The 14,108-nt window shown below is 47.0% G+C and overlaps 2 protein-coding genes across 7 annotated transcripts in view; one reads left to right on the forward strand and one right to left on the reverse strand.

Annotated features, from left to right (window-relative positions):
* NPTN (neuroplastin) overlaps positions 1–12,725 on the forward strand; it is a 32,447-nt gene extending 19,722 nt beyond the window's left edge. The window contains exons 3-9 of the mRNA XM_075576016.1: positions 71–245; positions 608–705; positions 1,551–1,684; positions 2,318–2,591; positions 9,203–9,224; positions 9,775–9,845; positions 11,144–12,725. Coding sequence (XP_075432131.1) covers positions 71–245; positions 608–705; positions 1,551–1,684; positions 2,318–2,591; positions 9,203–9,224; positions 9,775–9,835 — 764 coding nt within the window. The 3' untranslated portion in view covers positions 9,836–9,845; positions 11,144–12,725. The remainder of the gene's footprint in view (positions 1–70; positions 246–607; positions 706–1,550; positions 1,685–2,317; positions 2,592–9,202; positions 9,225–9,774; positions 9,846–11,143) is intronic.
* Positions 11,191–14,108, reverse strand: part of REC114 (REC114 meiotic recombination protein) — a 70,830-nt gene continuing 67,912 nt past the window's right edge. For all 6 annotated transcript variants that reach the window (XM_075576023.1, XM_075576021.1, XM_075576020.1 and 3 more), the window contains 2 exons: positions 13,406–13,474; positions 11,191–12,922 (listed from right to left, as the gene is read on the reverse strand). In XM_075576023.1, coding sequence (XP_075432138.1) covers positions 12,758–12,922; positions 13,406–13,474 — 234 coding nt within the window. In that variant the 3' untranslated portion in view covers positions 11,191–12,757. The remainder of the gene's footprint in view (positions 12,923–13,405; positions 13,475–14,108) is intronic.

Genomic DNA, 14,108 nt, shown 5'->3' on the forward strand with positions numbered 1-14,108 from the left:
GGTAAATGAGCAGAGTATGAAGATATTCCACTCGGCAACACATCCTCACCACCGGGCACTTTGCTTTCAGAGCCCAAGATAAACGCCAGCGAGGATGTGATCATACAGCTACAAGGAGGCCCCATCTTTTTGCAGTGCAACCTCACACAGAACAGCCTTGGGTCCCCAGAAAGCAGCCACTGGACCAAGAATGGGGTGGAGATTGCTGACAGCCGAAAGAGCACAGACAGCAACATAGAGCTGAAGTAAGCGTGTACTGACCACCTGATCCTGATGGAAATGAACAGAAAGGGCCTTTCTCCCTACTTAAGACAAACGTATACACTTTATCCTATACTTCCTAAGCTCGTAGCATTACCACATATGTATCCAAATCATACTTGATTTATACCTTGCTTAGAAGACCCACCTCCTTTGTGAAGCAGTTGGCCACTAGCTTCAATTGCTCACCATATTGATCTGTGCTGCGAAGCCCTTTGGTAGTCGGCGCCCTAAATATCATTGATTTGCCTGCACCATTGCTTGCTCTGTAGTAGCGTGTCCCTCTTTATTCTTGAATGACTCTATCCTCTTGCTTTCTGCTGACTATTTCCTGTTATGCCCATAGGATTGAAAAGCCAAAGACAGACAACTCCGGAGAATATATGTGTGTGTTCACCTTTCCCAGCTCCTCTCCACCCGCCAATGCCACTATTGAAGTGAAAGGTAGGGGGGCACTTATCCATAACACAGGGATCGGTCATGCTCTGCCAACGCTAGCAGACACCTGGGTTCCTAAAGGCACAATAGCTTGAGTGAATTTAGATCAGCGGTGACTGACTCCAGTCCTCAAGGGCCACCAAGAGGTCAGGTTTTAAGTATATTCCTGCTTCAGGACAAGTGGCTCAGTCAACTTGAGTCACCTGTGTTGAAGCACGGATAACCTTAAAACCTGACTTGATGGTGGACTGGAGTTGTCCACCCCTGATTTCGAGGGGCTTTAAAGCTGTAGCTATAGCCTGGGTTTAGGAAATAATAAAGCCAGCAAATGTATTTGTGAAATAGGCTTGGCTTAGATGTTGGCTCGGCGTTACAAAGTTGGAAGGCGGTTGAGAATAAGGAACGATCAGAGTTTGGCGCATAACGGTACATATTGTTAGACTAGCCCTGTGGGAGTCAGAAAGCGTAGACTTCTCCTAATTCTTTCATTTGCTTGGATGAGAATAATATGCTGCTCCCATTCTCATGGCACATTCCATTCTGGGGGGGGGGGTGTTTTTCTGTCTGGGGATTCCTTGAGCCAAGGTCCTCAGGAGAAGCAGATGTTGGGTCAGGAACTTCAAAAAGAGGATTTCACAGTTCTGTATAAACTCATCTTGGGTTAAAATTAGCCTGGGGAAAGGGTCAAAGGTTCATTTCTATTTAGCTACCAGAGCCATCTGTCGGGGCTGGAGGGGGGAAGCAGCATTGTGGAGATTTTGGTTCAGGTAAATAACCAGCTTTTCTCCAGTCCCTCATCAGCCACCCTAAAAATGTCTCTATCCCTGACCTAGTATCCACTGTCTCTGCAGCGGTTCCTGAAATCACTGGCCACAAGAAGAGTGAGAACAAGAATGAAGGGCAGGAGGCCCTGATGTACTGCAAGTGTGTGGGATATCCACACCCTGACTGGTCCTGGCGGAAGGTGGTGAATGGAGAGTTCATAGTAAGCACATGGGAGATTAGACGGATCCTACCCTTGCATGGCCCAGCAGAGGTCCCTGAAGGCTTTAGTGGTGGGTCACAACAAAAAAGCAAAATTCTCTTCAAGCAGCTGTCTTCTGCAAGCCAGGGTAGATCTGTGGTAAATGTTTCTCTACCTAAATCAGGGTAGCCGGGAGTACATTACGGAGCATTAAGTTGCATGCTGTTTTGGCAGCAAAGGCGTCAATTACCCGTGTCAGCTGTAACTGCTTCTATGAACATCCCTAAACACTGTGTAAGGTACTGGTGATATACCTCCATCTAACAAAATGTTGCCCCGGGTATTTCTATTTTTGGAAAGTCCCATATTGGAACCCGTCCCCTCTCACCCCCACCTCCTCCTTTTGTTGCCCAAGAGGCAAATGGCACAAGCTAAATCAGAACATTTAATCTTTAAGGGTCTTTGACCATGTCCAATAAATGGTAGAGGCGTTTTGCCAGTTGGGAGGGTGAAAAAGGTGAGTACATATAGCCAGACTAAGGGGCCTGTGAGAGCTGTGCAGAGGTTATAGTGCGGTTACTAGGTGCCTGATGGGAGTATGGATCTTTCTGATTGGTTTGTGGTGCTCAGACCTCTCCTTTGCTCACTCTGCAGGAGCTAAACAACCTGACTGGACGTGTTTTCATCACAAACACAGACAGCTACACAGAGCTGAGCATCATTAACCTGCAGATTAACGAGGACCCCGGAGAGTACCTGTGCAATGCCACCAACCAAATCGGCTCGTCTAACAGCACCACCATCCTGCGTGTGCGCAGCCACTTGGCACCTGTCTGGCCTTTCCTGGGCATCGTGGCAGAAATAGTCATCCTGGTGGTCATCATCGTGGTGTACGAGAAGCGAAAGAGGCCGGATGACGTGCCAGACGGTAAGACGAGTGGGTGGGAGGGGTGATAATTACCGTTTGGTAACGCCATGCTCTCTGATCAGTGAAGGGGGAAAACTCCGGTAAAGAGGAGGGGCAGAGGTGGTAGAAGCAAAAGAGGGAGAGGAGGAAATCGAAGGGGATAACAAGAAAGTGGCGGAGGATGGAGAAACGGAAAATGTGGTCAGAGAGAGAGCGGGAAGATAAAGAGGGTAAACCGCAGAAGGGGATCAAGGAGCAGACAATATTCAGGGTAAAGACACAGGAATAAACAGCAGGGAGAGCGTGTATGTGCAATTCAGGAAAGCAGGCAAGATTCAAGCATAATACAGTGTGTGAATGAATGAGATATACACAGACTGTAAGACAGTGAGGAGGAATCGGACTACAGGGAATGCAACAGCAACCTCCTTTTATATGTAGTCATATACTTTTTAATCCCAGATCTGGGATGAGGACAAGTGTATTTCCTTGTTAAAATGGCGGCGGTCACGCCACTGCACAATTAACTTTATGTAGACTCCTGGTAGAGCTATCCATTCCCACTGGTATGTTGTACCAGTCACCATTATAAATTGACGCAGTGGATTTTGGCGTCACAGCTGTATACCCCCTCGCCCGACCAGCCTGCTCTATAGTTGGTGGCAGCCCACTGACTGAGAAGGGGCCATGTTTTATGCATCTGGGGAATTAGCCAGCCAACACTTTGGACATCTGTTGGGTGACTCGCCATGACCTCGGATCTTGTGTTCCTGATTGGGATCACTCCTTGCGCTAGAGAAGACCAGGTCTTGTAGATCCTTAGGTAGTTACAGTTTTTTTTAATAATGTCAGCAAACCGCATACGTACAATAGAATAGCACCCGCCGGACACGTGGTGCCAAGCTGCTCTGAACATTTCACTGACTGCTAGCGGTGAAAACAGACAAATGCAAGATCGCTTGAGCACAGATGGAACGGGCGTTGTCTAAGCTAGGGGTGCTCCACTCCAGTCCTCAAGCCCCACCACCTCCCCCTAACAGGTCAGGTTTTCAGAATATACCAGCTTCAGCACAGTTAAAGACTGAGCCTCTGATTGAGCCACCTGTGCAGATGCAGAGAGATCCTGAAAACCTGACCTGTTGGAGGTGCTTGAGGACTGGAGAGCACCCCTGGTCTAAGCAGTTTAAGCTTCACCCCTCTGTGTTGACATCATTATGTTAAGAATAGTGCTTAAAATGTGTTTATATAACACTATCAATACAGTCAGTATCCAATTATATAACACCTATTAACCAGATAAGAAATGATATGCAAATGCAGTGTAAATACGCTCGCATAAGCAAAAATGTATAGAATCCGAATGTATATTGCATGCACATACTGTACTATAAACTATGCAATCATTTCACATATAGTACTGTAATGCTAATCTGCGCATGGACTGTACATTGGAGCAGCGGCATTAAAAAAAATCCATTGTGCTATTGAGATTTCTATCCTAATTTGTGTATACACCAACCACTAGCATAACACCGTTTACCAGTTATCTATACTAAATGGTTTATCTGTAAGTGTAGACTGTAAGTTCGCAGTGCAGTGGTCCTGGGGTAGAATGCAGCTGAGCCCATTCCTGCTGCGCTGCTTGCCTTAGGATGAAATGCATGGCTGTGTTGGACTCTTAACCTTGAAGTTTAGGGTTTGCTTTCGAGTTTTAACAATGTCGCTCCCCAGTTTCTTCCCTTCCCATAAATTCCAGGTAAGTGGCGGCCTCTGCTCTTCCCGCTTTTTAGTGAGCTTTTCTTTTGGAATAACTGCACCAATAAAATGTTTTTTTTTTTTTTTTTCCATTTTGTTTCTAACCACGAGGTTTGTACCCAACATCTTATTCAATCCGCTCCATGACGCCCTCTTGGTGGGCCCAGTACACACTGCCGAGTGCTCTGTGTGGTTAACATGACATTGATTCAAACCTGTGTAGAAGGTGTCTGCTTGCGGCACTCATTGGAGGTTCATTACCAAAAACCTACACTAAATTTCTCTGCAAGTGCCTTCTGAGGGGTTAAGGGAACATGAGATCAAAACTCCCTTGCACAGTTACAAAACACTGATAACGATACACACGATATCCTGAGCACTGCACATTCTAAAGGGTAAGTGTATATACTGTAGCGTCACGTGATATACTGACTCTGCCACTCTGTGACCCCAATTCACAATGCTACTGTATAAAGAAGTCTTCCCTGTGCTGGAGAAGCACTCTGCCCCATCCATTTGAATGGGGCTACTATCTCGGGCACGGGGAAGACGCCTTCGGTGCGTCATTTTTGTGTGTGGCGAGTATTGCATTTCAAGCCCTCCGGCATGCGTGAGGTTTGTTCCTGTTGGCTCTGCTATGCTGCCCTTTTTTATACTTAACCTACGCATCTTAAATAGAAGCTGACCTGCTTCCCCCTCTCCCTAACTTACTGGTGCTTGTGTTCTAACTTCATTATGCCATCACACCCAACTTTGCTGCCTAGGCCATGGGGTGTAGTGAACTCTGCTGCTTTGAGGTGCGCCCGGCCTGGCAGCAGCAGAGCAGGTTATTGGGTTTATGCCAATGCTAGAAGTGTGCGCGGCCCACTGATGGCATGCTAGAGGCAGCCGCTCTGAATACTGCAGCATTTCAGGCCTCCCAGGTGCCTACGTGAATGTTTGTCGTCAGACTGTACAAGCCGAGTGCTAATCAGAAGGGATGTGAAGTCGGATAACGTCAGTTGATTTGCTGCCAAAGGAGCTGCCCACCGTTGTTGGCATTGTCACGCCTTTGTCATACGTAAGGGTGGATGACTGCTGTACAGTTGCAGTGTTAAGTAAAAAGGTCACGGTGGTGACTTTTCAGGATATAAAGTTGGATTTCCATTCCATTTATGCCACAATCTAGGACACAGGTGGCCAACTCCAGTCAAGGGCCACCAACAGGTCAGTTTTTCAGGATATCCGTGCTTCAGCGAGGGTGGCTCAATCATTGACTGAGCCACCTGTGCTGAAGCTGGGATATTCTGAACACCTGACCTGTTGGGGTGGCCAACTTCAGTCCTCCAAGGGCCACCATGTCCAGGAGTTAAACTGGAGGTACCGTCAATGTTTGGCTCATGGCTTTCTTTAAATGCAGCCAGGGGATTTTTGTTTTTACCAACTTTTTATTTTGTGTAGTTCCCCAGCACACTAGTGCTCAACTCAAGTCCTCAAGCACCCCTAACAGGTCAGGTTTTCAGGGTATCCCTGCTTCAGCAGAGGTGGCTCAGAGGGTCAGTCTTCAATATCCTGGAAATCCTGACGCATTAGGGGTGGTGGTGGGGAGGGCGGGCTTGAGGACTGGAGTTAAGCTCCCCTGCTCCAGCAGACGACCTTCCCATCCTTTGAAAGACGTGTGTGTGTGTGTGTGTGTGTTGGGCTGTTTCTCTAGTAATGAGCTTAACCTGTCCAGACGCGAGTACTTGTCAGGCTGCACTGTGGGACTCTCCTAGTTGGTGGGCCTTGTGTGTGTCCTGCTGGTCACATTGAGCACTGCCTGTATCACCCTTCCTTGCACCACTGCCTCGCACTCTGCTTGCCTCCTCTCTCAGCAGCACCGATCGGACCCGTCACTCCTGCTTCTTTTCTCCTAAAGGGGTCTTTTTTTGGCGGGGAGGGTGGGGAAGCAGGGCGGGGCGGCTGATCTAATGATACTTGTCGGTTACTGTGACTTTTGTTTTGTTTGTTTTTTTTCCCCCCCCTTCAATTGCATCAAACCTTAAATATTACGGTGGTAAGTGTGAGTTCTGCATGCTTTTCCAGTTTGTCTAATCTCGCTTCCGTTGCTGGGACTGCTCCGCCCATGGTGTTAACACTCGGAGTTTACCCTCATCCACTTCTCAATTAATTTTCAGTTTGCTACTTCCTTTATTTCTTAATCCGGTTTCTGTAATACTGCTTCACGACCCTCTTATCCCTTCTCCCCACGTCTTGGGGTCTTGGTCTGTCCTGTTGTCCTTGTCCCGGTACTGAGTGGGGTGGTAGGTGTAGGAGTTGTGTGTGACAATAAGGTATTGCTGCTCTTGCAAAAAGGCAGCGTTAATAAGTCCGGGGAGAGATTGTAATGGTGTTAGGTGCTGATTGAGCAGTATCTTGCTGTCAGGCTTGATCTAATGGGAATAGTTTAATTGTTGCAGAGCTCATATCTTCGACACACAAATGACCCCAATTAAGTTCTCGGTCATGTCAGCCGAGTGGTTTTGAAGCTGCAGTGTAGTTTTGGGAAGTGTATAGCAATACTCTGTATATCTGTACACTTGCAAAGCTGTCAGTCAAATTGCTGCAGCTCCTGCAGGAGGCCTGTAATCTGTCCTGTTAGTGTTGGAAAGGGTTAGGACAAGGTGGATTAGCAGTAGACCAGGGGTGGCCAACTCCATGTCTTCAAGGGCCACCAATAGATCAGGTTTTCGGGATATCCCTGCTTCAGTACAGGTGGTGCAGTCATTCTGACTGAGCTGAAGCAGGGATATCCTGAAAACCTGACCTGTTGGTGGCCCTTGAGAACTGGAGTTGGCCCCCCTGCAGTAGACCAAAGATAAAAGCTGGTGTCACTGTAAACATTCCTGTTTGCCAAGTGGTGCTAAGCAGCAAGAATTCGTAGTTCAAGACCATGAAGGGGCCATAAGGCGCCTTATGCATCAGGACCGTTATTAAATATGGCGGTCTGCTTGATTTGGGTACATTGGGCGTGTTCTTTAATTTGGCGATGTGCTCTCCGCTGCCTGATTAGGTGCCCCGTGCATTTCACTGAAATGGGCATTATCCCTACATTACTCGATCTCTGGAACTGCTGCCAAAAAGGTCGGCGATGCATTGCACCCCTCTATAGCACCTATGTGTTAAGGCAGACATAACTAAATGAGCTTTCTGTTCTCAGGCCTCTTATATTCATTACATCTATAGAAGTCGTTCCCTGTAAAAAAATAAATAAATAAAAAATCAAGGGAATGCAACCACTACTCTCCATGTATACTGTATACACTTACATTGGTTGATACCAACACATTAAAATGGTGTCGTCCAGAAGCATTAGTAGGAGCTAGTTGGTATGCTCTGATAGAAATGATTGTGAGTAAAGATGGTGGTGAAGGTAGCACAGGAAAGCTCTGAGATATATAGGTGGGTGGGATACAGTACCATTGACAACCTCTACTGTTATCTGTGTGTGTCAGCTCTGACCCTTTGCAAGCTCTAACACCTCCCAGGAGTAATACGTTTTCCTGCCAGTGAATGGTTTGGGTTTTGCCTGTGTTTGTGTGTGCACATAGGGAATCGGTTGCTGTGTGTCAGGCCCTCCGTGTACCTGTATTTCTCCTGTGCATTAATACAGCACGCCGTAGCCCTCCCCAGTGTGAATTCTCTGTCCCATTTCAAAATGCATAGTGCCAGTTTATTAGACGTCTGTGGACGAAGGTCTGTTGACTGTTTTTTTAAGTTGTTGGTTTGTGGCTATTTTTTTTTTCTTCTTGTTTTTTGTATTTTTCTCCCTCCACCCCCCCCCCCCCCCCCCCACCAAGATATTTTGCTCTTTTTTTGGCTACCTGCTGGCTTCGTCCATGCATTGCCAGCAGGTAGAGCGTGAGTAATGGGGATCTGGTGATAACATTACTCACCGTTTGTGCTCATGCAGGTGCCAACACTCGTTTCAGAAGTTGTAACTTCTCTCCATCTTTTTGCTTCATGTTGCACTAGTCTCCTTGTGGAATCCTGCTGAGCGTTTCTTAAAGACTTCAGTGAAAACCCCAAATTGAACATCAGCAGCAACTCCAACGAACCATATGGGGATGAGGGGGGGCGGGAAGGAGGGGTGTACACTGCCTTGGGAACCCCAAAAATGTCCACATGAGAACACAAAGAAGGCTGAGTGTTTCCCAGAGGACAACTGCTTTCAATCAGACAAAATGGGACAGGGGTATTCATAGTCGGTCCAATTGGCTTGTAAAGAAGCACGCCGATAAGTGCAATATGCCAAAAGTTGCAGGTCCAGGTGGCCTAACGCTTTAAGTAGCTGAAGTCTGGCGGGGAAAGAGTCGAGTGATGGGTGACACTGCATAGTCCTAACCGCTCAGGTCTTGCGCTAGGAGGAAACAGAGCTTCCACCCGAAACACCACCTCCACCCCTAGAGGTCTAGTCTCCAGAACTGTAAGTTGCTTATATTGTGTTTGGAGTCGTAGTGGGAGGGGCGCTTCCCTGGTCACCGTGACCCACCCATGACCCTACTGCAAGAAAACAAACAGCAGGATTTTACAACTGAAATGTTGGGTTTGTCTCGTCATTAACCTTCAGTGAGCCACTGGAACTAGGGGCCATGATGGTTTCAATAAATCACAACAATCTGTCCACTACAGTTGCAGTCCTTCATGGCCGATAACCCAATTATATTACACCTCATCCTAAATGACCTAACAGCCATAAAATAATAAGTGCGATCCAGTTCAAGTGACTGTGAAGCCTCCACACTCGGTTAGTGAGCGCCAGTCGCTCTGGTACGAGTCTCTACACAGGACTCTGATCTGACTCTGCCATTGTTTCTCTTCCCCTCTCTCTTTTCCATCCCTCGCATTGCTGGCCACAGACGATGAACCAGCCGGACCCATGTAAGTACACATCTCCTTTATATAGCACTGAAGCACACAATGGGAAATCCATTGGGAGTTTTGTATTATGATGGACAAACAGGAATGTACAAGCCCATTCAAGTTCAAACCTCAATTGGTGTACCGATGAAGATCTCTAGGAAGGGTAGGCTGACGATGTTTAGATGCCTGTTTGGGTGGCTACATTTACAATCAAATAAATCTAAATGCCTTCTGTGTTTGATGTACAACATGACAGAGTTGCTATTATTTACATTTAACAGCTAACTCAATTCCTATCCAGTTTCAGGTCATAAAATTCTGAATGGCAGAAAGATGGGAAGATACCAGTCGTTTACTATGCATAGATTTGTATGGCATTGATAGCAGTAGCTTATTCCCAGACGCAGAGCATGTGCACAGAAAGACTGACGCACACAAACAGTGAGAGGAAGAGAAGACTTGAATTAGAACCTGTCCTGCTGGAGAGGCTTCATTATAACACTCTAATGACTTATTGTAAGAGGCATAGGGCTTCTAATTGTGCTGTGCTTTGTCTGATTTCCTTTAGGAAGAGCAACTCTACAAACAACCACAAAGATAAAAATCTGAGACAAAGGAACACCAATTAGACCAAGCCCTGTAAGTAGAGCCTTCTGTGTGATCTGCTGTATGCAGCGTGACTTGTACTGCATTGGAGCAATGCTGATGTCTGTTTCACACGCTGCACTTCCTTTATTAAGGTAGGCCGCGTACCAGTTTGCTGACTAGGTTGATCACAAGAAGTGCAATTTTATGTTAGAGGAAAAAAAGGTTTTATAAAAAAAAAAACTCTCAAGGACCTCATAGGACCAAAGTGAACCAATGGCAAGTTAGCTTGAGTATGGATTCCATTTAACATTTGGTTGGGGGATTGCCAATCTCGTTTGCTCCGTAACACGGTTAAGCCTCCATGGGTGAGCACCTCTTATGGAGGTGGCTGATAAAACAATTAGAGATTTTTTTTTTTTTTTTTTAAAGATTGCCAGGTGAAATCTTCAGAAGCCATTAAAACATATTCACGGGTGTTTTAAAAAAACTTTTTTTTTTAAAGGCGTCAGTTTGTTTAGTCCTATTAAAGCTTTGGGCGCCGGAAAGGGCTGTGGCACTCTCGACAATGGCGATCATGTGACCGCGCCGTCCCTTAACCCAGAAACGGAGTTGACTTCCATTTCCCGGCAGGGTGCGATCTCCCCCAGAAAACAAGCACGCTAAGCATATGCCGCAGCCACTGTCACAAGGCCCCATGAGTGCAAGGCCCCATGATATAGCGCAGCGGTTTTCAACCTTTTTTTTTTGTTTGTTTTTTGTTAAAGAACCTTAGCATTATATTGTGAAATTCTGGTGAACCCCATCCCTCTTTCTTCCCTCTTCCCCTTACACCCTCCTCTCTTCCCCTTACACCCCCCCTCTCTTCCCCTTACTCCCCCCCCACCCCTCTTCCCCTTGCACCCCCTCTCTTCCCCTTACACCCCCCCTCTCTTCCCCTTACACCCCCCCTCTCTTCCCCTTACTCCCCCCCCACCCCTCTTCCCCTTACACTCCCCCTCTCTTCCCCTTACACTCCATCCCTCTTCCCCTTACTCCCCCCCCCACCCGTCTTCCCCTTACACCCCCCCCACCCCTCTTCCCCTTACACCCCCCCACCCCTCTTCCCCTTACACCCCCCCACCCCTCTTCCCCTTACACCCCCCCACCCCACTTCCCCTTACACCCCCCCACCCCTCTTCCCCTCACACCCCCCCCACCCCTCTTCCCCTTACACCCCCCCACCTCTTCTCCTTACTCCCCCCACCCCACCCCTCTCTCTTCCCCTTACACTCCCCCTTTTTCCTCAGTGTTAAACACACCCCTGCAATATTTCACTGCGCTCTTAATGCCGTCTCCCTCCTACCCTGCAGAGCTTCATGGACTTTGCCAGGACGTGACCCATCCTCCCTCTGAAGAGTTGGCGCTGCTGAAGCCGAATTATCTTCAATATTCCTTTTTTTGTGTGTGCGTTCGTTCTTTTTTTTTTTTTTCTGGGACTGAGGGTACAAAACTACTTCTTAAAAGCATGCCTTATATAGCCTCCGAGGCGACAGAGCGGATGAGGTTTCAAAGAAATTCACCTATAGAGTGTGTTTGCAGCTATGTGTGCTGTGGCTGTTTCCTCTTAGAATCTAGACGGATATACGAGCCTTGTAAAGCGGGTCAGGTCATGCATGCGACATCATAATATCATTTTGTTTGTTTTGATCTGTATTTTTTTGTATATGTTCTTAATGCTGCTGTGCGGGTCTTTCCCAGAAGTCCTAAATCTTCTCCTGATGCTTCAGTCCAACAGTACATGGTTATTTCACAGAAAAGTATCCCTTCAGTAAGACTGGCCTAATGCACTTCTCGCTGGAAAGGCTGGGGTTGGAGGAGCTTGCTCCCACCTGCATGGCCCAGAACATGGCAGCAGAGGTGGGGGGAAACTGAGGATGTTCTCTTGGGCGTTGCTTGTACAAGCTGCGTTCCTGCCATCTAGGGGTCAAAAAGTGTAGCACAGCAAAACGTAACTCCTTCCCCCTTCACACACAGCGTAAGTGTACGTCCACCGTGCTGAACAATGACCCCTTCCTACCCAAGATGTCCAGCACTTTTGCACTGCAGGGGAGGGGGCGGGGTTGGATGTGATCGCCTTATTTAAGGGCCTGTGTTGCTAATGCCAAGCTGCAAGTTACTCTTATCCATCCTGTACACCAAGGAGTTAATTATCTGGTACTCCTTGACCAGGGGTGGCTGACTCCAGTCCTCGTGGGGCACCAACAGGTCTGGTTTTGAGGATATCCCTGCTGCAGCACAGGTGGCTGTCATTGGCCAACTCCTGTCTTCAAGGGCCACAAACAGGTCAAGTTTTGGGACTATTCCTGCGTCCGTAAAGGAGGCCCAATCAGCGAGAGCCACCTGTGCTGAAGCAGCCATATCCTCAACTTGCCCTGTTGGTGGCCCCTTGAAGACTGGAGTTGGCCACCCCTGCCCTTGACCATTCCTTTCTTTTCTGGTTGGCGTCTGAGAGTCTGGTTTGTTGCTGAGGATTCACACGTGACATGTCCAGCTAGTTACGTTACTTCAGCACACACACACACACACACGGTCGCTGGAATGCTTTATAAGTGAACTTTAGTTCAATCATGTATATTCTTAAATCTTTTTTGCACTGTTACGTCCAACATGTACATTCATGCAGGCAAACTTTTTATAAGTTATATATATTTTTCTTCTTTTGACGGGGACTTGTGTTAATTTAAAATTCAGGGTTGTTTTAAAAGATCTTTGCGTTGTTATTCATAGCATGAGTATATTCTATGCAACTAGATGTAAATCTGTCAGTATATCAGAGCTGTTGGGTAGGGGGTGTCTTCTAGTTGCATGAGGCCGTGGTTTCTGTATTTGAAGTGTAATAATGTGTGCCGTGAATAAATCTGTCAATGAACATAAAATAACTAAAACCAATAACAGTAGTGGTGTGTGTGGTCCGTTGCTGTGCCTCAGCCTTCTGTGACTTTGCGCAGTTCTTTCTCCACGGCCTCCACGAAGGCTGGGAAATGCTGGTCCAGCAGACACAGCTTGAGGAAGGGTCCCAGCTCTGCGGTGCTCATGGCAGTGTGTTGATGGGCAGTGGCTGACTCGCCACTCTGTGGGTTCAGCACAGACTGCGGGTACAAGGAGTGATTGGGGAGAGGTCATATGTTGGCACTCTAGGTGGTGATGAAGTGTGAATGCAAATTATAGAGCAAAACGGACACATTGACAGACTTGTGTCTCTTGACATCAGTGTCAGGTTTTGCACCACGTGCGCCAGCGTACGAGTCAGGGAGTGTCAGTTGGAGGAGTTGGGGTGTGATGAGATGCATCAAACCCTGCATCAATTTTACATCTTGTATTTACGTTAAACAAAAAAAGTTTGAATTGGGGTAAACGTTTCTGGCTAACAATTGATTCTAAAAGTCTCTCCGGTTATCCCCTCCCAATGGGACGGTGTGTATGGTCACCGTCTCCTGTATGCACCCAGTCTTGGATTTCACATGCATTAAATCTCCATCACATGACAGTACCTGAACTAGCTCAGTCTGATGCCCACCTCCAATGCCCGATTGGGCCGGCGTTAGCTGTGCCTCTCCAGTACATGAACATACCTGGGCTAGCTGGGTTATAGATATCCTTTCCTCTGGCACACTTTGTGATGACTCCCCAAGCGACCCAGTCTGGAACATACAGAGCATGAGATGTGAGCTGCTCCTCTTCCTGTTGGCTTTGTGTTTGCCATGTACACGCATACATAACCTGAGACATTACAAGACTCTCAGCGGCAGCTCTGAGTTCCCAAAGTAACAATGGTAACGGGCGTTATTACTGTACTGCATTTTTAAGTTCGTATTCATTAAGATTGCGGTAATAATTTATAGGGTGCAATATTTGGCCCAAATTCGTGATGCGAGAAATGAACGTGAGCGTTAATTGTCACATTGCGATAACATTTCTATTATTGGCTTCTGTAATATCTATTACAGACGCCTATGATCGAAATAACATTAACCCGTTTGATGCCTGTGGTTACCAAGGTATACCACAAGCACCAAGAGGGTTAATACTTTAAAAATACCTTAGTGGCTAGTAACTGCTAAGGTAATTAACCTCTTCCACCCCCCCAAATGTGGCTAATAATGCTCTTGGGCATTAACATCCCCCCCACAAAAATACATTTGAAAAAAACAGAACATTTCAAATCCATTTTAACCCTTAAACCATTGGCTGTCACTTTGGCTACCTAGGCCCTCTCAATGGAGTGGGGGCCTAGATAGCCATTATGGTAAAGTAGAATAAAAACCAAAAATACTT

Source organism: Ascaphus truei, chromosome 18 (assembly GCF_040206685.1).
Source record: "Ascaphus truei isolate aAscTru1 chromosome 18, aAscTru1.hap1, whole genome shotgun sequence".
NCBI classification, from domain to species: domain Eukaryota; kingdom Metazoa; phylum Chordata; class Amphibia; order Anura; family Ascaphidae; genus Ascaphus; species Ascaphus truei.